Source organism: Podarcis erhardii (genome assembly GCF_964252035.2).
Source record: "Podarcis erhardii genome assembly, chromosome: 6".
NCBI lineage: Eukaryota > Metazoa > Chordata > Lepidosauria > Squamata > Lacertidae > Podarcis > Podarcis erhardii.
In genome coordinates, this window is record NC_138510.1 from 74,649,755 (window position 1) to 74,672,767 (window position 23,013).

The 23,013-nt window shown below is 42.9% G+C and overlaps 2 protein-coding genes and 1 long non-coding RNA gene across 8 annotated transcripts in view; 1 reads left to right on the top strand and 2 right to left on the bottom strand.

Annotated features, from left to right (window-relative positions):
• The window catches only part of LOC309343831 (ferric-chelate reductase 1-like), a 36,864-nt gene extending 35,712 nt beyond the window's left edge, over positions 1–1,152 (top strand). For all 5 annotated transcript variants that reach the window (XM_081865930.1, XM_081865927.1, XM_081865926.1 and 2 more), the window contains one exon: positions 1,016–1,152. In XM_081865930.1, the coding sequence (XP_081722056.1) occupies positions 1,016–1,108 (93 nt within the window). In that variant the 3' untranslated portion in view covers positions 1,109–1,152. The remainder of the gene's footprint in view (positions 1–1,015) is intronic.
• A 1,889-nt stretch (positions 1,153–3,041) lies between these two features.
• On the bottom strand, positions 3,042–3,992 carry LOC309343985. Its single transcript, XR_014157481.1, has 2 exons — positions 3,734–3,992; positions 3,042–3,348 (listed from the first exon to the last, which is right to left on the bottom strand). It is a non-coding gene; the product is annotated as an uncharacterized lncRNA (long non-coding RNA).
• Positions 3,993–4,564: 572 nt separating this feature from the next.
• PALMD (palmdelphin) overlaps positions 4,565–23,013 on the bottom strand; it is a 53,510-nt gene continuing 35,061 nt past the window's right edge. Inside the window, exons 1-7 of one of the 2 annotated variants that reach the window (XM_081865980.1) lie at positions 18,499–18,624; positions 16,980–17,110; positions 12,822–12,936; positions 11,521–11,554; positions 11,314–11,427; positions 7,521–8,624; positions 4,565–4,867 (exon numbers count right to left, since the gene is read on the bottom strand). In XM_081865980.1, coding sequence (XP_081722106.1) covers positions 4,824–4,867; positions 7,521–8,624; positions 11,314–11,427; positions 11,521–11,554; positions 12,822–12,936; positions 16,980–17,110; positions 18,499–18,537 — 1,581 coding nt within the window. In that variant the 5' untranslated portion in view covers positions 18,538–18,624 and the 3' untranslated portion in view covers positions 4,565–4,823. Of the gene's footprint in view, positions 4,868–7,520; positions 8,625–11,313; positions 11,428–11,520; positions 11,555–12,821; positions 12,937–16,979; positions 17,111–18,498; positions 18,625–23,013 lie in introns of those variants that run through there. The other variant, XM_081865979.1, reaches the window with a different exon arrangement.

A 23,013-nucleotide genomic window follows, 5' to 3' on the forward strand; every position in this document is an offset into this window, starting at 1 on the left:
AGCAAGCTAATGCAAAAGGTGACTAGCCTTGTGCACAAGCTTCCTTCTTCCATTCCCATCTCCTTGATGTATCGTGTACAGAGGGTTTCTCTTTCAATGGGGAAGCGTTTGGAATGTGTCTTCCCCCCATTTGTATCCTGTAGTGGTACATTCCAGAGCAGCCTTTCCTAACCTGTGGCCCTTCAGATGTTGCCAGACCATAATTCTCATTATTCCTGAGTTAGGAACGAAGGGGAAATTAAATCCAGTTCACATTTAAAGCCGAATCTGTCCAATTCAAACTTTCTGAATCAGTTATCCTTCAAAATTCACACTTATCCAAAGTTTGTGATGTAGTTGCCTAACCAAACAATGTTTTACAGAAATAAATAGACTGGGGGAAGGTGTGTGTAAAAATGAATATGTTGGTGAAATAACAAAGAAAAATAAATGATATTAAGGGAAATTGATTGCGAAAATGTGTACCTAAGTTAGTCAAACCTTCATATAAAAATGCGTTTATTAGGAGAAAGTCCTACAAAGATTTTGATAAATTTTCATGAGGGTTATATATATATATATATATATATGGTTTTGGTGTCCTCGGGTGTCCTCCTGTACCCGTGAAAATCTACGAAAGCATATATATATATATATATATATATATATATATATATATATACACCGGAAATCACATTTGTGCCAAATGGGGACAATTTTAGAGTGGAAAAATGAGAAACTGAGACAACTGGAAATGTTGTCTACCCCTACTCCTGACCATTGGCTTTCCTGGCTAGGGCTGATGGAAGTTGGCTTCTGATGGGCCAGAGTTTTCACCATAGCTGTCAACTTTTTCATTTTCTTGTGAGGAATCCTATTCGGAATAAGGGAATTTCCCTTAAAAAAAAGGAAAATGTTGACAGCTATGGTTTTCACATACCTGCCGTATATCCTCTCCACTCCTTATTTTTGCTGAACTGACTCAACATTTTTACAAATGGTTGCATTCCCAGTGTTTCCCTTTCTCTCTTTACAGGGGCATACATTTAAAAAGACAGTACTGTTCATCTACATTAGTGGCAATGTGGCATTTCTCATCACCTTCCTGACAGCAATTGTAAAAGTATGACAAAGAAGAAGCCTTTAATACTCCGAAGAGCTTGCAATAGAACTGTTGATGTGTCTTGCTGAAGTTCATAGCAGAAGGATGATCTGTAACGTAAACACTGCCAATTCGGGATTTAAGAAACCTCATATAAACCTGGTCCTCGTTATACAGCCGTTGCAGGGCAGAATTAGACCTTTCTTGGCAAATACGTTGTCCCAACCTGGTCAGAACGCCTCCCTTCAACATTTGTCTATCTGGATCCTGTAGATTCATCGGTCACTTCAAGGCTCAAGGGAGAGCTTCCATTTGAGAAGTTGGCCTTTCTTGTTCCAGGGTTGCCATTGATTTGAACTGGACTGCCTGCCATTGCACTTGATCAGCTGTCTGCCTGTCCATCTAATAGGTCAACATGTTCATGTCACTCCTAGCTAGTCTCCACCTGCAACCACCACCATTATGGCATAGGAGCTCCATGTGCTCATGGTCTATAGGCTAGCTAGAGGATGGTTAAAGGTCTACATATCTCTCTCCCCAGCCTGCCTCTAACCTGAGCATGGATGCAGATAGTCATTGTCTCAGTGTGATGAAGAATAATGGTCTACCACTAAAGGCTTTTGTGGCTGGATTTCAGACTGCAAGGCATTAGTTTTTAAGGATGCCTCATCCATAGGGATTTCTGCAGTTATATTTGGAAACAATTTTGTGAGTCGAGAGCGAACGAGAACGGAAGCCAGTTAGGGGCCAGATATCATTTGGAACAACTTATTTCAGGCATCGGAGATCCCAAGGATTGTGTTTGACACAAACGTCTTGGATTTGTAGCTCTGTTGGAAGACTATATGGTGTTAAGGGGGGGGGGGAACAGCGCTGGTGGAGATCTAACTGCCCTTTCTCCTTTGAAGCAACCAGTGTTCTTGTAGATTACATCTCTCCCCTCACTCTTTCTTTAACAGGTAACTAGTAGCTGTCCCAGAAAGCTCTCTAGAATTAGTGCCAACATTTGTTTAAAGAATGATTGGCACATGTATATCTAAATATGTGTGTATATGAAAAAAACTGTCAACCTGCAGTCTCTGGGTGAAATCCAATTATCCATTGGATGTCACTGAAAACAGCAGAGGCAGGTGGGTGATTTTTTGACAATGCTCTAGATGGTGTGGGTCCCTCAAGAATAGCATGGAAGATGCTGCCGGTGGGAGGGGGAGGTGCAGGATGAGCAAAAATAATCTGTCCTCATCCATTTGCAAAGGCTGCTGCTAGATGAAAAACTCTTCCCACAGGCAAAGGATGCAATTAGATTCCACCCATTGTGGTTCATGTTGTCTTCCACACTGGACTGAAATAACTGGATTTCTTACTCCCTGTCCCCTTGACCCTTTCCTTGCTTTCCCTACCTGCTACACCCTGCACAAATCAAGTGTGAGGCCATCTGCACTGATTTTATAGTTGTGCATTACATTCCAGTGCTTCATTTTTTTATCCTATTATGAGAGTGTGAATTGCATAAATTAAAAGAGTTGCTTTGTGTACTCTGTGTACTTTTTTCTTGATACTTATATGAAGAAGCCATCTCAGTTTGTCCAGAAGCAAGTGCCATCCACACATGGACTTGTATTTTCAGGTGTCCCTGATTCACTGTCTGAAAGTTAATGAAATGGGCAATTAAAGAGAACCCCTGGCCTCTTGCCATAACTATATGTATTACTTATGCATTGAAGCAGGCTAATCTGCTTGCCAAATCTCTCTTTCTCTCTCTCATTGTCTTTGACCTGTTTGTAGGGAAGATGCAGTCTTGCTGCACTTGGCATTTTCATAGAAAACTCTTGGATGCACAGCCGAGCCACTGGGACTGTCACTTCTACTGCTGAGACACTGTGGGGTGCTCTTGCTCAGAGTTTAATCATGGTTAAGTTTAAATGGTTGCCAACTCAAAGAAATGAAACAGCCCACAAGAACAAATCTAAATGTTTATCCGAATAGAAATCTGTGCTTTGAAAGCACAATGCCCAAACAAAATTTCAACTATTTTAAATATTTTTTTTGTACACATACTTCAGCCTGTTGTCTCCAGAAATTCTCCAAATCAGCAAGTCTTGCCCATTCTGTTCTCTGTCCTGTTTGTGGCCCAGGCTGAGTTCTTGTGCAGCAGATAGCTATGTCCTGAAGCAGAGAACTTTCCTTCTAGCAAATCCTTATGCTGGAGCATGAATTGTTGTGATTTTTATTTTTCTTAACTTCTTCAGAACTTTGGCCATGTCTACCTGTCTGAAAAAGGGACGCAGGTGGCGCTGTGGGTAAAACCTCAGTGCCTAGGGCTTGCCGATCGTATGGTCGGTGGTTCGAATCCCCGCGGTGGTGTGAGCTCCCGTCTTTCGGTCCCAGCTCCTGCCCACCTAGCAGTTCGAAAGCACCCCTAAGTGCAAGTAGATAAATAGGTACCGCTTTATAGCGGGAAGGTAAATGGTGTTTCCGTGTGCGGCGCTAGTGCCGGCTCGCCAGAGCAGCTTCGTCACGCTGGCCACATGACCCGGAAGTGTCTCCGGACAGCGCTGGCCCCCGGCCTCTTAAGTGAGATGGGCGCACAACCCTAGAGTCGGACACGACTGGCCCGTACGGGCAGGGGTACCTTTACCTTTACCTTTTTACCTGTCTGAAAATGTGTTTAGCAGAGGCGCTGGAGGAAAAATGACCACAGTGGGGCAGGGAAGCGCTGTTTAATCTGAGGTGGCTAATGGCACAATCCTAACAATGACTACGCAGCAGTAAATCCTATGGAATTCAATGGGGCTTATTCCTAGGTCAGTGGGAGTCTGTAACTATGGAGTGGAAAAGTGACAGATGGATATAAGCATAAGATGGTGGAAAGAAACCACCTAAACCCTGCTTGTGAGTCTCTCTCCCACCCACCCAGTCTCTCTCCTCACTTTTTCCCTCCTAAAAAGTAAGGGGAAATGTGTGTGCGTCTTATGGGGCAAATGCAGGCTGCGCAGCTATCCCAGAAGCCAGAGCAGCAAGAGGGATTGCTGCTTTCACTGTGCAGTGATCCCTCTTGCTGTTCTGGCTTCTGAGATTCAGAATATTTTTTTCCTTGTTTTCCTCTTCCAAAAACTAGTAGCGTCTTGTGGTCTGGTGCATCTTATAGAGTGAAAAATACAGTACAGTAGTTCACCCTGCCAGGGGTTTCCTTAACAAGAACCAAAAGAACACATGGAGATAATCTCTAGGGAAGATGGTGGGTTTGGGTAGTAGTAAACATCCTGAAGTGTCATAGTCCCACTTCAGATCCCATGATTTATGGGAATGTACAAATCATGAGCTGTGACACTCCATCCACAATTGGTAAGATTAGGAAGATATATTCTTGCTTGTGTGGTTGGGCTTAGAGAATGATCTGAATAGGAAACAGCCAATCCTCACTCAATAAATGGGACTCTTATGGATGCTGCCTTGTTAAAGATACTGGCTCTTAGCTTCCAATTACATAGTCATAGCATTTATTAGAAATGTCCCATTTGTTATCAGAAATTTTTGAAGGCACTTGAAGTTAAATTCATATGGATTGGGTTGGATAGCTGGAAGCACAACTTGCGGTCCATTCACTTTCCTGCAGCGTGCCATTATTCTTATGTATGCTTCTTTTGAATAGGCGAAAGCCGTCAAAGTCTGAAATGGAGAAAGCTCTTCTTCTGCTTCACATCACACCAGCAGATACTCAGTATTTATACCACTGCAGCTCCTAAATGACTTTTTTGCCCAGTTTTGCCATTCTCATTCTCAGAGCTGCAACATAAAGAAATAAAAAAGTCACAAATTCCATGCGTTATCCCAATTCTAAATCTAACTTTTAAAGAGAATTGCACTTACCTCAAATGGTTAGGTCCAAGAGAGCATTGTTTTAGTAGAGTTAAAAATCAGAAGTTATTAAGGTGCAGAGAGACAACGGCATAGATGGCAGGTGAAGGAAGAATGGGCACTAAAACAGCTTGCACGGCTGTCAAAGTGGTCATTGATCTGCCCTCTAACCTGCTGGACTCTTGACAGTAAACAATATGCCTTTTAATTTCTCAGTTGAGAATTCTCTTCACTCTGAAAGCAGTGCGCTCCTGCCACTGGTTTGGGAAGTGATGTATGCACAATGCTAGATTCATATGTATCGTGCCATTTCTTATGAAATACTGGATTTTAAGGCATTTGCCCACCAAGCCAACCTCATTCCAAGTCAAGAAAAAGAGTGACCTTGCTGTGTTTTTTAAGCTAGGAAATGTTTCATACAGCCTTTGTTCACTAACTACATGGTGGGCCTTGTAGGATCTACTTTAATAAAAACATCAAAACTCCATAGTCTAGAACCACAATCAGGTGCAAGGAGTTGGGTTTGAAAATGTTTGAAGGCTAAAAACTTCATGGACTAAACTGCAGGAGGCGCCACCATTTCCATTCTGGCCTGTTGACACTTGTGCCTCTTTTCCTTCCTTGGTACGAAACTCTTATTCCACACACACACACACACAAACACACACGGTTACAAAGGCTGCCCCTTTTTGTTGTTTAGATTTTTAAGCGCGCTCTTCCTCCAATGTGAAAGGCATCCAGGAATGCTTCTCTGGACTACTGGGCCTTCCCCTGACATGGCAGGGTGGCACTGACTTCAGGGCTTTTCGTAAGATGGGTTTTGACAAGGAACAAGTAAATAAAAGAGATCTGAGAACACCTCTATTCCCCTCTCACAAGCAGCTCTTTGTTTGTTTGCTACCTTGCCCTACAGCTGGTCTTCCTGGCTTTGTTTTCTTTGGGGGGCAAGCAGGATAATTAGGAGACTGTTTGGGAAAATTACTCATTTCCTAGCATTCTCTGCTTACTCCGTATGTGGTGAGGCACAGTAACAATGCATGGGAAGAGGACCAAAGCAGCAAGAAGAACTACTTGGCTTCAGCAGTGGGCACAAGTTCTGCAGTCAGGGAACAATGTGCTCCAGGCTAGCTTAGGTTAATATGAATTCCATTATTCTGCTATGGAACTCATATTTGGAGGGGTACTATTGGCAGGTGGTGAGCGCCTGAGCTGAATGTGCTGCAATGCATTCCAAAATTTTAACACAAAGAGATCACGAAAAGCTGGCTCTGTAAATGCCATTTAAGCTGGAAGACATAAAACAGGCAGGACTCATGACCCCACAACACAACACAACACAACACAACACAACACAACACAACACAATGTCATGTATGGTGGCTCATCTGTGGCTTGATTAATGTTCTGGTTTTGTCAACTGCCTTGAAAACAAAGATGGAGTGAAGTGGGGGGAGTTTGTAAAACAGACCGGCAGGCTTCAATACATGTGCAGGCTTGCCTAAGTTCAAAGCCCATTGAAATAAATTTGTTTGGTGCTAAATCCATTTATATTGAAGTATACTTTCCTGATTTTTGTTAGTGGGATTTTCTTCTGTGCAACTGCATGCATATTCACAGTATTAGTCCTAAATTAAGTCAATAGATGTAAACTGTTATAAATCCAAATAATTCAGCTTTACTTCTTTGGGGGATCAGGCCTATATGTTGCAGTCCACGTTGGGTGAACCCAGTCCTTTATTCCCCCAACAGAACTATTACCAGAAGTTTGAAGTACTTGGATTTGAGGCTGTTGTGTTCTAAGAAGCATACAGAATACAAAGTTTCTAGCAAGGAGGAGAGTGAAAGCAGAGTGAAAGTAATCATGCAAACAGGTTAGAAAATGTAACACCTTTTTTATTTTAAAGAAGACAGACAGACAGAGGTTAGACAAAAGAATTGGATTTTAGTCATACTTACTATTTTTTTTAAAAAAAACCAAACAAACCCACATACATCCAAATCAAGCAGGCTAAGAAAAGATATCAAAACTTGCATAAATACATTTCAAGTGAAGTGGCCAATGTTAAATCAAGGTTAAAGTAAAGCAAACCTGTTCAACCAGCCTTTCTGTGTTAAGGTGCAAGGTACATTATACAGTACAAAGTCGGGAGAACAGAGAGAGGCATGACTGAGCTCCAGAAATGGAGACGCAGAATAGGAAGAAAGGCTATTATTTACTACTGAAATGCAACCATTTTTCTCACATGCCATAGGACCAAGGAGATAACATTTTAATCAGTGTTTCCAAGTTGCACTTGAAGTACAGAGATCTGTATCTGATTTATACCAGCCCTATCTGCAGCTTTTAAATTTTTTTTTTTCTGCGTTGTGCACTTAGGTCCTTCAGTGTAGCATGGTTAACATTGTTAACATTTGAATGAAAGTGTTAGAAGATAGGAGAAATGGGTTAGATAGTCTGTATTAGTCAGCTCTGAGGTGTAGAGACGCCAAGAGGAAGCAAGGAAGGAATGAAGGGAGAAACAGAAGTAGTCAGTCTGTCACATGAGAGCGCAACAGTCTTGTGACTTGCCCCTTTTTTTACCTGTTAAGGAGGGATCCTCTGTTCCATCACCTGATAACCGGCCATCGATCTGACCATTGTAGGTAGCACAGCTTAGACTTTCTTCTTGCTCCTTAAGCGATATGGAATTTTTATAAGGCGACACATTTACACCGTCACTGGCGGTTTTGCTGGGGTTTGTCTGTGGAATTGCACTTGTTTGGTTGGGGGTCTGGTAAACCTGGCTAGAAGGAACAACTGGATGATACAAAGGCTTTCCAGCTCGACTCTCCTCCTTGCTGTCCTCTTCTTCGCCGTCATCGTCAATGACGACGAGTTCTGCATGGATAATTCCATCATACCCACAGACAGTTTTATTCAGTTCTTCATCGTCCACATGCTGGTAACCCATGAAAATCATTGTAACGGGTTCGGTATCATCCACGTAACATGGCACAGCTTGGACCACACTATAACTAGAACCTTCATCACTTTCCAGAGTTCCTGAAGGAGGCCTTTCATGGGTACTTACAGAGTTTCTGAATTTTATACCTTGTTGGTTCTCTCCCATCTTCTGATAGGGTTCAACAGCCTCTTGTAGAATTTCTCTTTGAACATTAGTTGCCATCTTGTTTGGGGGGCTAATCTGTGGTGGGCTTCGTGTTCGTTGAAGGACCGGAGAGTGAGAATTGTGCCGATAGCTCTTGGAAGAATCTAGGCCATTTTCTTTAAATGGTTGCTCTTTTTTATAGGCAGGTTCCTTATAAAAACAGTCCAGGCTGTTTGTCTTGTTTTGAAGAGCTCCTTTTCGGCTATTTGATCCCTGGACTAACTTATCATTCTGGGGAGTTGTGGGCCTGCAAAACTGGTTTGCATATACTGGTTCGTGATATTCAGTGGGAGACTTGGATTGTTTCTCCGTTGCCTGCCTCAAGAGGTCCTCCACTTCGACAGGCGCAAGGTCATCTACTTCCTTGTTTGTGACATTTCCATTGGAACACACTGCATAGACCGACTTTCTGCCGTCATCGTACACTTTCACTCCTGCGCCCTTAAATTCCTCTGACGGTAGTGGTATTGTCGACAAAACTGTGCTTTCTCCAGTCTTCAGGTCTTTTTCAACTTTAATTTCCATAGCAAACAATGCTGCATTGGAAGAAATGAGAGTTCTTTATAAAGCAAAGTAACACAAGTGCTAAAGATATATACAAATGTCAATAGTACAATAAATTAGGGCTCTTTGCAGACGACACCAGACCCCATAAATACAGCAACCTCCATAATCAGAGAACTCAACACATTTGCAATGGTGTCGGGCCTACAGGTAAACTTTGCAAAGTCTGAAGCTGTGTGCCCCATACCCAAAAAGAATTCGCCAACATCACCAAGATAAAACTTTGCCGCACCAAGTTCAGATACCTAGGGGTACAAATAAGCAGAAACCTCAACAAATTATACCTCCACAACTTTGATTTGTGGCGACAAATCAAAAAAGACCTGAAGAGATGAAACAACACCAACTTCACTCTCTCAGACAAATGTTAATAATAATAATAATAATAATACAGTGGTACCTCAGGTTAAGTACTTAATTTGTTCCGGAGGTCCATTCTTAACCTGAAACTGTTCTTAACCTGAAGCATCACTTTAGCTAATGGGGCCTCCTGCTGCCGCTGCGCTGCCGGAGCACGATTTCTGTCTCATCCTGAAGCAAAATTCTTAACCCAAGGTACTATTTCTGGGTTAGCAGAGTCTGTAACCTGAAGCGTATGTAACCTGAAGCATATGTAACCTGAGGTACCACTGTAATAATAATATTATGCTAGGTTACAAGAACTTGCACATGACAGCAGCAGGCGGTTGTGTTAGAACATGGGGCACCAGCAGTTTCCTGTGGAACGTGTCGAATAATTTCAAGCAATGCATGCAGAGTGTGATAGATTCTTCTCCAGCTGCTACTTTTCTTACTTGTATTGCTCTCCCTGCAGCTGTTTTTCTCCTGATGGAGCTCGAAGACTGGCGGCAAGCCCTGCTGCTCTTAAAAGCACCTGGGAAGTGTGTTTTTGAGTAGGGAAAGTGCAGGCACGAAGATTGAGCACATCTTTTCCATGCCTTATATTGTTTCTTGTCTGGTTTCAATCACCCTGAGCCTACCTTATGTAAGTACAGCACAACCCACGCTCCAGGAAATGGCTTTTGCCACTGTCACATGCAGTTAGCCTCTGTGATAACTGGGGTCACAGATGGTTGGAGAAAGACATCAGATATCTTAGAATCCACTGGCAGAATACACTGCTACTCAGGAGGAGATTTTGAGCCCAACGCTGTAAGGATTGGAGGCCCTCAGGAGGAGTTCATGAGGAATAACAGAGGGCTTTCCCTCTCCCTTTTCCAGCCCCCTCCCTATCTTTTCCTCGCTGGTTTGAGCTATATGTCACCTGTCCTTTAAAGACTAGAGAGGCAGCTCTCGGTCTTACTGTTCGGCTACCTGCAATGTTTTAAAGCAAGGATGGGGGTGTGGAATGGAGGTCCACACAAACAGCTGCTGTAATACTGTGCTACCATTTCCCTCTCTGCAAAAAGCCAGAACAGGTTGGTGGGTTGTCTGTGTTCTGGTGGCAATAGGGCTGAGCTTGTAAGTCAGCGTTACAAATAAATTCAAGACAGGAAGTCGTTCTACTAGCCTATCTGAGCACATGTGCACCTCTAAGGCATTGCCTGAAAAACAGAAAGCACCAATTCCTCAGGAAGGACCAAAGCTGTGTAGAGACTATGCTTTGTATCCACTAGATTTCTCGTTTAATCCCTGGCATCTCCAGGTTAGGGCAAGAAAAGACCAAAATGCTATTGGCAGTAGTGAAGATAATGCTGAACTAGATGGATCAATTGTCTGACTTGGTTTAAGGCAGCTGGGCTAGATAGGCCTCTGGCGTGATTCAGCAAGACTCTTATTTTTTTAAGCCGTGCTGCTGAGGAGCCTGCTACACCCATGGCAACGCGTAAGCAGAGCTGAGACAACCATTTCCATTCCTGCTACCGGGATAACGTGCAAGTTTGATATAGCACAATAAAGTTAAGGTAGACAATGACACTCATTGGACCTCATGTTCTTCTGCCAACTTGCAAGGTTTGAGGAAACAAAAGGAGCGATTAAGGGAACATCTTTCAGCTTGTCATTTTGGCTCTCGCTAAAGATCAGCCATGGGGTGGAGCTTGAATTTCTGTGTTGGTATCTGGAAGGCACTGGTTTGTGTTCAGTCTTTGCCAGTGCTCTAGGGCTAGCTCTGGGCGTTTCAAAATGTTTGCTAACTAAAAACCTGTCCATCCTCTCCTTTCAGCATTGGAGATATTCGGGAACATGGAACAGATATAGCTAGCAGTATTCTGGAAACAAGGTGTCTTTGACAAGGAAGAATAGTGTGCTCACCATCACATTCTTTACTTGGCAAACGAAGCACACGCAGAACTCATGCAAAACAAAATAGAACAAACAAAACAACATTGTGTGTAGCCAGTGCCACACATCCTCAAATATATATATATATCTTAAGAGAAAAGTCTGTTTAGAAGTTTAGTCAAATGCATAAAACCCTGGAGAGCACTACAGGTTGAAGTAGACAATACTGAGCTATATGGACTAGAAAAAAAGATTTGTGTCTCTCTGTGTGTTCTATCATCTACCTAATCTAATCTAATCTAATCCATGCATACATATTTATTTATTTATTTATTTATTTATTTCAAATACACATTTCATTTCCTAAATCTGGAATCATTTTAGATGTACCCCATTATAAGTCTGCACCCTTTCTTCAACTGCATTGCTGAATTTTACCTCTTCGCTTTTCTTCATCGTCCTCTGCTTCTAGATGCCCTGTCCTTTTAAGTGCAGAAGGCCTGAAAGATTTTGGAAGGTCAGGTATGTTGGCATAAATGTAGTCAGGTGGCTCTGTGAAAAGAGAGAATGGTTAAAACATAACCATTTTTACCTCTAATGTTAGGCACAAATAATGTAAAATTCTAGGCTTCTGAGTGAACATACCTTCTTTAGTCTCTACTTTTTCCACCTTCACAGACTAAGAAAAAAGAAGAAGCAAGTATTGTAAATAACCACCAGTAGGGTTGAAAGTGTCACAGCTTGTCAACCACACAGCTACAGAATATGTAGCAGCAGTGGAATATATATATGTGTATATGTATATTTCTGTAAATCGCTACACCATATCCTCCATATATAAAAAACATTTCCTCAGGGACTGCCTCTCTCCATATGAACCTACCTGGACCCTGAGATCATCTTCTGAAGCCCTTCTTCATGTGCCTCCTCCACAAAAGGTCCAGAGCGTGGCAACACAAGACTTGGCCTTTTCTGCAGTGGCCCCCCGACTGTGGAAGTCTCTTCCCTGGGAGACTTGCCTGGCCCCTTTGTTACATATCTTTAGGTCCTAGGCAAAAAACGTTCCTCTTTCACCAGGCCTTTGGCTAATTGACAACGGATGCCCTTTTATAATGTGTTGGGGAGGGGGGGATAATTGGATTGTTTTTGTCTTTATTTTTATTATGTATTTTTGTGATTTTATCTTATGAACCGCCCTGAGACCTGTGGGTATAGGACTGTATACAAATTTAATAAACATCAAAAATAAAAATAATTTTGCTGGGTTATTAAATAAGGTATTTTACCTTCCTATGAGGCATATGCTATTGGTCAATATATTTGTCATTCCTGGGTGAGATGACAACTGTTCTTGCAATATAGCTTTTCGTCTATGACTTTCTCTGCCTTGCCGCATCTTCAATTAAACCACTCTGGGGCAATGTATGGCAGTAGCTTCTCTCTACAAAAGTGATTGCATAATACCCCTTTGGGCCTATTTGACTTTCAGGACATGCTGGCAAGCTTGTGTGTTTGTTCAGTCTTTGACTGAAGGGTGAATAAACATAGAGAGCATTTTTTCCTCTCTGAGTTTAGGCTCCCCCCTCCCTCCATATGTTCTTGATACTCTGCCAACGTAGATATACAGTCAACAGTTAACCCTGAGCTATTTTTAATGCTAAAATAATGCTGTAGTTCAGAGCACAAAGTGCAAATATTCCAGTGCTAGAGTATAAATGTGATGCAACATTCCTGTGGCAATCTCGACATAACATATCTTGATAAACCTGCATGTTTTGGAGGGGCTTGACCACTGTAAGTTTTAGTCGCTCCTATTTCCCCCTGCTGAACTTCACTTTGGAGCTCTGACATTCCCTTGCTTTCATCCTTGCCTCCCCCTCAATTGATTATTTTTGCAAAGCGACAGAGATTACATCAGTAGCAGGACTTTAAAATTAGACGCTGACCTTTATAATATCTTCTGTGGTTCTTTCTACCGATTTAAGCTTCTTCAGTATGGCCTTTTCTTTAGCTGAGATGGCCAGTTCTTCTTTCTCAAGGTCCTCAATTTCTTTTTCAAGTCTGCATTATGTACAATATTTGGAGAAGCAATAGTTAATGGTGCCAACTGGTGCCAAGATAAAACATACTAAAAGGTAAAGGTAAAGGGATCCCTGACCATTATGTCCAGTCGTGACCGACTCTGGGGTTGCGGCGCTCATCTCGCTCTATTGGCCGAGGGAGCCGGCATTTGTCTGCAGACAGCTTCCGGGTCATGTGGCCAGCATGACCAAGCTGCTTCTGGCGAACCAGAGCAGTGCACAGAAATGTTGTTTACCTTCCCGCTGGAGCGGTACCTATTTATCTACTTGCACTTTGATGTGCTTTCAAACTGCTAGGTTGGCAGGAGCAGGGACCGAGCAACGGGAGCTCACCCCGTCACGGGGATTCGAACCGCCGACCTTCTGATCGGCAAGTCCTAGGCTCTGTGGTTTAACCCACAGCGCCACCCGTGTCTACGTACCACCTAATCTCCAGCAGTGCAACAGTGGTTTGATTTCGAGCCCATCATTACCCCTATTTCTGATGTTCAGGCACAAGAGGGAGGTCTCTGCAGGTCTGAGGGAATCCAAGGTTTGGTAAAGCTATGAAAAATCTCCGAAAATATCCCCAAGAGGACTGAGCATGCTCAGTGACCATGGAATACTGCAGAAAACTATGTGGGAGGAGGAATGAAATGAAGTGTCCTGGAGAATGGCACTGAATAAGGAACATGACAGTCTGCCACATTTTGTTGTGGGTCACATCAGCTTGGTTAGATTAGTGACCCTCTAAGAAATGGATGTCAGAAAATTCTGATGAAAATAGAAAAGGAAGCAGAAATTTCTGCAATTCGCATGGTTAGTCTGTGGAAACCAGGAACAGAAACCAGTCAAATGAATATGCTCAACATTCAAGCATGTTGTTGTTTAATTCCGCAAATAATATACAATAAGTGGCTTTTTGAACATTGATTTGTTGCTTCTCTTACATTGAAATGAATGAAATTTACATTAGTTACCTAAATAGTTACATAACGTATGTAAAATAGGGGACAGAAAGACAGATAACATAGTATTTGACAGAATCCAAACTGCAGTGGAATGCAAACAGTGCTGTTTGTTACGAATGCAGTTTAGAATGGAATTTGCTGCCTTCTTTCATCCCTACTCAAAATGGGAGCTGGGATAATGAGGAGACATTGCCAACTATTCAAACGGCGCATTATCAGATGCAATTGCCGCACACTCTATTCCAGAGTTTTCCAAGCTTTTCATGTTTGTGACTCACTTTGCAGACATGCATCATTTCGCAACACGGTAATTCAGTTTTATTAGCAGACCGGAGGTTAAACTAACTCCTTTCTAGCCCTGGAAGGAGAGCAGGAAGCGTTCGTGCAACACACCTACACACTGCGGCCGACACACTAACGTGTCACAACACACAGTTTGGAAAGCTGTGCTCTTGTCTGCCCTGTGTAACACTGAATGGAGCAGTGTGGTGAGGGAGAGGGTTTTTCCATTTTGTATTTTGTACAGCATCTTTTTGTTGGGTTGGTACTTCATAAAAGTTGAATGTCAAGAACAATGTATTATTTCCAGGAGTTGCAGTTCACATTCTCTTGGAAATGGACAGAAATACTTTCACTCAGCTTGGGCATGAATACAGTACTTGTTTTTAGCAGCCAAATCAATCCGAAAATGGATGATTTGACAATGCTGCTCAAGCAAAAAAGAAGATGCACAGCATCGTCGGTGAGAAATAGTACTGAAGAGTTAGCAGTTACTGAGTCACTGTAAATGTGCCAAAAGAGTAGAACAGGGCCTGATGCAATCAGTACTGAGTAAAGCGGTATTTGCTTGTCCCTGTTCCCCCCCATGTAGCATCTAATTTGCTACATGATTATCTGTATCCAGGAGTTAACGGAATCTCTTTTGTCAGATAACCTTTCTGGTTTTGTACGGATGACATTTGGTTGGGAATCGGTTGGCATCTATTCCAACAAAAGCCAGGGTGCTTCTTTTTTTTTGGGGGGGGGTGTATATGCACCAAGACAGACTTTCTGGGAGTGACAACAATTTGGAGGAGTCCTGCGTGTGAAAGGTCAAAATAAAAATAATTAAAAAGGAAAGAGCTGGCAAACAAAGCAAATTATGTTTTAAAAGTCAATAATCTTTCATCCAGGCTTCCTTTCCCCTGGGGTGAGGAGGCGAAACAGCACTACACAGAGGAAGGGAGGGGGTGGTGTCCCTCCCCATTGCCACGCAGAGGCCTCATCCAGGCCTAAATATGTACATGTAAGAAAGGCAACACATGCTCACAACAGGTACACATCTTCTCTTGTTCGTATCATCTACCGGCCACAAATTCCTGCCACGTATATATGTACACGCACAGGACTGAAAATGCATTGTGTAATGTGTGGAGCAACTCCAAATCGTGCCAGTGTCGGCCAATGTTGTTTTCAGCTCTCCCTACTGTTATGTGCTGAGCCTTGGATATGATTTGAGGTTTCTAAGGTGCTTGGCTTCTAAAGAATTCTTTTCTAAAGAATTGGCTGAGAAAGTTCTAATAAGACCACAGAGGATCTGAACAGGTGCTGCGGGTGTGCTCCTTGGTAACAACATTACAGGGGGTTCTTTTGATGCTAATTCCACGCTCCAAATCCTTCCTACTCACAGCATGTGGGAAACCAGTTTCCATGGTTGCTGAGAGACCTGCGTTGATTGCGAGGTGATTAGGGCACCTCAAGCAGAGAGGCACAATTCAGGCATATAGACCAGGTAGTGCACTCAGGGCTGTAGGAAGGGGGGTGCAGACCACCCTGGGTGTCATCCTTGAGGGGGGTGACAATATGGCACAATGTGGGGGGCAGCACTTACCGCAGGGCCTGGCCTGCAGTGCCCCCAAGCCATGCATCTCTTCTGGGAGTGACGTGGTAGCTCGGGCCTCATGCTGCCCGAAACGGCAGCATGGGGCTTGCATCCAGCAGGCGGACTCAGTGGGCAGATTGCCGTGGCACCCCTGTGCGGCACCCCCATGCGCGGATTGCTGCAGCCCCGTGGCAGTTTGCCTCGCCCCACCACTCTGGGTGCAGTAGCAGCTAGCTACACCCCTGAGTGCACTTTAAAGTTGACTGAATGGAATATGGAAAATAACTACAGTGGATGCTTGGGTTGCAAATGTGATCCGTGCGGAATGCACGTTCGCAACCCGCAGTGGCACATCTGCGCATACGCGGATTGTGATTCGGTGCTTCTGCGCATGCACAAAGCACAATGTAAAGCTTCTGCGCATGCGTGACTGCTGAAACCCGGAAGTAACCTGTTCTGGTACTTCTGGGTTTCGACGGTCTGTAACCCAAAAAAGCGCAACGTGAAGCATCTGTAATCTGAGGGATGACTGTACTTCTGCTGAATTCGAAACCAACCACATTCTGTAGAAGAAAGATTTTTTTTAAAAAAAGAACCATTTCAAATTCTTTACTTCAAGATTTGAGCTCTACTCTACCAATATGAATGTCAACACTTTGCGATACCAGCGTTCATACTGAAGTAGGGGTGTTGCAACAGAGGGAATGCAAATATGTCGAAACAGTTTTGGCAACTTTGATTCCTTGTTTTATTATTGTTAGTTGAACATCAGAATTTTAAAAACTCTGTCCTATCCAAAATGTCACAGGAACATGGGAAGCTGCCTTATATTGAGTCAGAAATTGGCCTATGCAACTCTGCATTCTCTATAATGACTAGGCGTGGTTCTACGGGATTTAAAACAGTTGTTCTCAGTCCTACCTGAAGATACCAGGGACTGAAGTGCCATTTGAAATGTTAAAATGCTCATTTGCTGCCAATTTTAAGTAATGATTTTTAAAAACATGGTGAAATCTCACCCATTTGCAGCATATCCAGAACATGATATTTTAAAACAAGGTATTGGGGGGGGGGGAATTTTGGCTGTATTATTGAAACAGCAGAAGGCAAATAGCTGGCCCCAGAGACAATAATCCCCATTAAGAATAGAAAAGTGATCTGATCACATAGCTTTTAATAACCGAGCAATAAAAAGAAGAATTTGTGCTGTACCTGAGGATATTTTGTTCCAGCTCATTCATCCGTTGTTGATCCTCTCGATTCTGGTTTTGCATTTCTTCTTGTTCTTTTGGAGTCAGAGTATTTAATCCATCCCAGAGCCATTTCTCACGCAGAGCTTTTTTCTACAGATATTAACATATTTTAAAAGAATCTCATTACCAGTTTCCTTCGACTGCCACACATCTGGCACAAATTCCCATATCAAGCATGCATTGGCTCCACCTTGATGAACAACCAAATTGTTTTACCACAGGCCAGATATGCATCTGCAAGGCTGCAGAAGCAGTGGTCGCTCAGTGGTGACATTCAGAAGTTTCATGTCTCGGCTTAAAAAAGCCTTTTGGCTATGCATACAACCCCTCTGATCAAGCGAAAAAGCCAGGAAGCCTTCCATTAACGAATAGGTTCCTGTTTCATTCATTTCCACTGGGAAACTGTGGTCAACAGTATGGAACAAATCAGGATATTAACCCATGGTTTGAAGGCTCAGTATCCTGTTCTGATACCATAGTTTCCTGGTTTGGATGAAATGGGAAACTATGGTTAGAGACTTCCTGGTTTGATTGTCACCTCAAGTGAAGGAAGGTTTGAAAGGGCTATGTACATGGCCCAAAGGCTCATATCTTGGCTTCATGAGCAGATCATCTGAATGATTATATTTAATATTCTTGCTCCATGACAAACAATCTGATTTCTGCCATCCTCCTCTTTCCTCCTCCCCTTTCCAGTGTGAGGCTACTTGTACAGAAATAGTCTTAACCGTGGGCTGCTTTTGTAGGAATTTCCTTGGGTGGCCCTCAAACCAGGAATCTAGGGGAACTTGTAAAAAGGAGGTTCAAAAAGAGAGGATCTCTCTGTTATGGAGTGGCTTCTTAGGTGCTGCAAGTATATTATGCCAAACAGAGGCTACTAACACAGTATGATGGGATAAGATTCTCAGATTGGCCTCAATGATGGCATGCTACATTTGTCTAGCGTAGTTCACATTCCACCATATTATTGGCACCGAGGCATTAGATAGCACAGACCTCTGCCATCAGGCTCCAGGCATGCCTGGAAGCAAATACTTCCCACAATACTTCCTCAGGAGCCAACCGTTTCATAATGTGAAGTAAATGTTGCTTGAAGTTTCACATGTGCCTACAGTGCTTTAAGAGGTAAAGATCTAAAAGGTTCCCTTTTAAGGCTCTAGACAGATTCTTCTGCCCCAACATCAATTTCTTAAAAGAGTCAAGTACATTCCTTTTATGAGCTGGAACTCAATGAGAACATTTTACTCATTAGTTAGGATAAAGGACATAACAAATGAAGAGGACCTGTAAAATATACTGCAAGACCCTCCTGTATGTCATTAAAATGGAGATAGCATCCCTAAGGCCTGTTTCCCCCCATCTCCTTCCAGGGATATGTCACCTGGACTTGGCCTGCCATTATAATCACAGATAATTACTTCTTTTTTTGGTTTTTGTTTTCCCTTGCAGCATTGTTCTCTTTTACTAGTGATGCCAACCTGTTCGTGCCAGAGTTTCAGTCCTGGCACAGTTCTCATTTATTTTTAGCTAGCACATATAGGGTTTGCTGGGCAACCAAAGGACATGGTCTCTGAGCTGCCCTGAAGGAGTTAAGGAATGCATTCCATAGTTGCATAGCAACTGCAATTCCAGCTCTCTCCACTCTCAAACTGGGGAAAGGTAGCCATGAAAGCTGATGTCTTAATGTAGCATTAAGCTGCCTAACAGAGCCATGGCAGTCAACCAACAACTGGTCTGATAATAATGTTCACCGTTGCCTTCCCATATCCCTGAAATTCATTGGTAAAGAGCTTTGATTGATTGATTGTTCAATTATATATTTTTTTGCAATTCCAAAGTGAGTAACAACATTAAAAAGAAACTGCAGTATAATACAACTAAAACAACATACAATAAAACACAATATGAAGCAGCAGCTGACAGCCATTATAAAAGTCCATTCCCATCAAAATATTGCAGCGAATGTCAAAGCCTTCCTCAACATCATAACAGCACAGTCTTATTAGTTCCCACTAGAAGTCTGAGAGAATAAAAAACCTTTTTAATTGTCATGGAAATATGGCCAAAGATGATGCCACTTCCATTTCAACTGCCTTCATTTACAACACATTTACACACTGGGTAACCCTCCTTTACAAAACGATATACAGTCGTACTTTGGTTGAACAAATGCCTTGCGACTTGAACGTTTTTGGCTTCCAAACACCGCAAACCTGGAAGTGAGTGTTTTGGTTTGTGAATGTTCTTTGGAACCTGAATGTCCGATGCAGGGATTTCCTGCAGCCAATCAAAAACTGCACCTTGGCTTCCAAACGTTTTGGAAGTCAAACGGACTTCTGGAACGGATTCTGTTCAACTTCTGAGGTAGCACTGTATATGCGAAAAGACTCCAAGAGCAAAAGGCAAGCAATGCCCTCTCCGTTGTTCTTCTCCTCCCATCTTTTTGTCCCTTTCACAGAGGTCATGTTGGGACTGTGAGCACTAGCAATTGATTATGAACTCCTCCTCTCCTCTTGCTCAGCAACTGACTGTTCCCGATAGCTGACCATATTCTATACCCACTCTAGGGTTTTTCTAGTTCCAGCGACGACACTCCCCTGTGGCTGCAAAGCATCCAAGGAACGTAATTTGCCATTAAAGGAGGCTTAGTTGTATCTGACCAAACTGCGGGAGGCAATGGAAGACAGGAGTGCCTGGCGTGCTCTGGTCCATGGGGTCATGAAGAGTCAGACACGACTAAACGACTAAACAACAACAAGTTGTATCTCACACCCATTAAATGAGTGCTGCAGTCATTAAGCGTGTTATGTGAATTATTCCACAAAAGCAAGCATGTTTTCGTGTGCTTGGAGACTTCACATGCAAACCTAGCCATGAGATGTGCACTAATGTTGGTGGGAGATTCCTTGTTTCCAGCTTTGCAATCTGTAGGCAAGTAGTTTTGCCCCTTCTTTAGTACGGAGAGCAGCGTGCTCACGAAAACCCTTGCTCCTACAGCGATTCATCACTTTCTAATTACGCCTCTCTCAAGGTTATTTAATTATATTTTCTCAAAATACTGTAATGGAATCTAAATCCCTGTATAATAATTTGCGCAATCATACTTATTAGCAATAACACTATTAAAATTCTCTGTTGGATGGGGGTAAAACAGGAAAGCACGGGAGTGACAGCAATGAGAACCTCATTTAAGAGCGAGAATATGTTAAAATTATGTAATTCTGTCTACTACATAACACAGTCTGGGTCATTAACAGTGGAAGTGATGCAGTAAAAATTGATGAAGCAAGCTTATATGATGGGTATGTTAATTAAACAAGAAGCTGTCCAAAAGAAGTAGTGTACCAGTTTGATGGGACATGCTTCCTGGTTTTTAGAGCTCCGGGGCTCCATGCACCCCTTCTCACTGGTTAAAGACAATGCAGATTCTCAATGGCTTAAGAAAAAGATTCGTCATTGCTCATTTGCACGTGCAACTTAAGGGCTCCCAAACAATCATTCTGCAGCAGGTGTGCCACAGCTATATTAAACCATATCCTGGACCTCTGAGTAGAGGAAGAACAGCTGATCCTTTTGTCCTTGGCAGGACACAACTTCTCTGCTATAAGCACCCATGAATAAGGGGAGGGTAGTGGCTGCTGGATGGTTGTCATAACTGAAAACACAAAGAATTCATTTTCAGGTGTTATGCTATCATTCTTCTACTCTAGAGAAGGGCAACTTCTGGCCCTCAACAGGTCCACCAAGCATTGCCAAAGGTCAGGGGTAATGGGAAGTGTAGTTAAGCAATGTCTGGAGGACACATGTTACCCACTCCTATCCCTTCTAATCTGTACACTGAAATTCGCTGTGCGGTGGACATGTGTGGATAGGGAGCAGCAGGTTCCATCTTTTTCAATCCACCCATGTTTACTGATTGCCTGGATAGGTTCCTTGCATGTCCAGCTGAATGAGCAGAGCGCTCTGTCTTCACAGTTGAGATCCCTGCACAGTCAAGGGTTCTAGATTGTCTGCAGAGATGCTTCTGGGCATACAATTCTACGCAGGACCCTTGCTCAGGCATTCAATGTACAGTGGTACCTCGGGTTACATACGCTTCAGGTTACAGACTCCACTAACTCAGAAATAGTACTCGGGTTAAGAACTTTGCTTCAGGATGAGAACAGAAATCGTGTGGCGGCAGCGGGAGGCCCCATTAGCTAAAGTGGTGCTTCAGGTTAAGAACAGTTTCAGGTTAAGAATGGACCTCCAGAACGAATTAAGTACCTAACCCAAGGTACCACTGTATATACGTGATGCTGCATACACTCAATGCGCCCAGCCATGACAGCCGCAGCAGCATCAACCCTTTCACTACTGAACTGATGGAGAACCTGGAGACCACTTTTGTGACTTCTGCAGTTCTTGCACTTTCTCACTGACCTTGACAACCACGTCCTACTACTGAGCCTCTAGTCAGGACACAATTTGTGCCGAGATTTTTGTGACACTGTTTTGACTACTGTCAACAAATGAGCACTGTGAGTTTTTATTTTTTATTGTTTCGTTCTTCATATGACAAGCAATGTCAAGCTGTCCTTGAAAAGCTCAGCTTTTCATATGAGGCTGGCCATTTGATCCATCGGTAATTGGGATTTTGTACCAAGGAACTTGGCAAGTTTGACATCTGTAGGTGCTTCTGTAGTGCGTGGGAAGCAGGGTCAGAACATCTTTTCATGTAGGACCATTAAGTTAATTGACTAAACATTTGGCAGATACACCAAGTTACTGCCTGAGGATTTTAGAAGAATCTTTTATTTAATGCTTTGGTGAATCCCATTGTTATGGAGTCTATAGTCAATACTAAATTGAAAATGCTTTGCATGTTCAGACCTTTTAACCTCCCCCTTAAATAAATTCAGACAAGACTCAAATTTTTGTTTGGTTTTTGGCAGAATTTAGGCCACAACTTTATTGATTACAGCAAGTGAGTGGTTGCATAGGCTCTGGTTCTTCTAGCTCCCTGCACCATTCCAGGTAGCGCTGACCCAGGGCACCAGCATAGGTCAGCCTATGGTGAACACCCGTTAGGCAGAAAGCCGGGAACAGGCTATGTCCACCACCCAGATGTCCCCCTGGACTCAGGCATGGGCACAACCCCCTCACAGGGTTGACCAAACCACTGAGTCCCTGGATTCCTTTAACGGAATACCCTCCGCATAGCAATGGCAAGACCGCTCCCCCATCCCTATCACCTGAACCAGTGCCTATCCGCAACCTTACAAGTTGTGACAATTTGCTACGTGGCAGGCAAAACCCAAATGGCAACAGCCAATCAGCCAAGTGGGGAAATTCCTACTGTGCCCCTGTCCCAATGACAGATGACACACAACAGCATAGCAAGGTCAAGCGCAACAAGCCCTAAAAGTAAGGAGAGGTGGGCGGGTGTTCCGATGCATGCACTGAAAGAGGAAGCTCTGGGTCACGTGCATAGGTATATGTAGGTCCCTCTATCCGTTTAGCCTGTGTCCCATTGGCCTGATTAAACCCAGGATCAAGGGACCTACCAACTGGGTGTTGTGGCTATCCAATCATACCCACCCACAACACAGGGTTTGGTTGTCAGGTCTCACCGCAACACATGCCTTCTTTAAGGGAGGATCCAATTTGTCTGAAAAATGTGCAGCTGTGCTTCTATTAAATAGTTATTTCTGGCCATCACTAAACCATCACTAAACAACTCAAGTCTATTAAGAAATGCCCAGTGCTGCTATTTATTTATTAAAATTATATATTGCCTTTCCTCTTAAAGGAACCTAGGTTGACAATTATTAACTAATGCACTCTGTTTTCTAGCTAGTAAAATTCAAAATTCACCTGTACACCTAAGTAAAGATGACATTCAAACTGCAAAAATTAAAGAAATATTTAGATTTGTGAAGGAAAGAATGTATGTAACTGGACCTGTATTGATTATACAGGACAGTTGCGTCAGACTGGTTCACACAAGCATA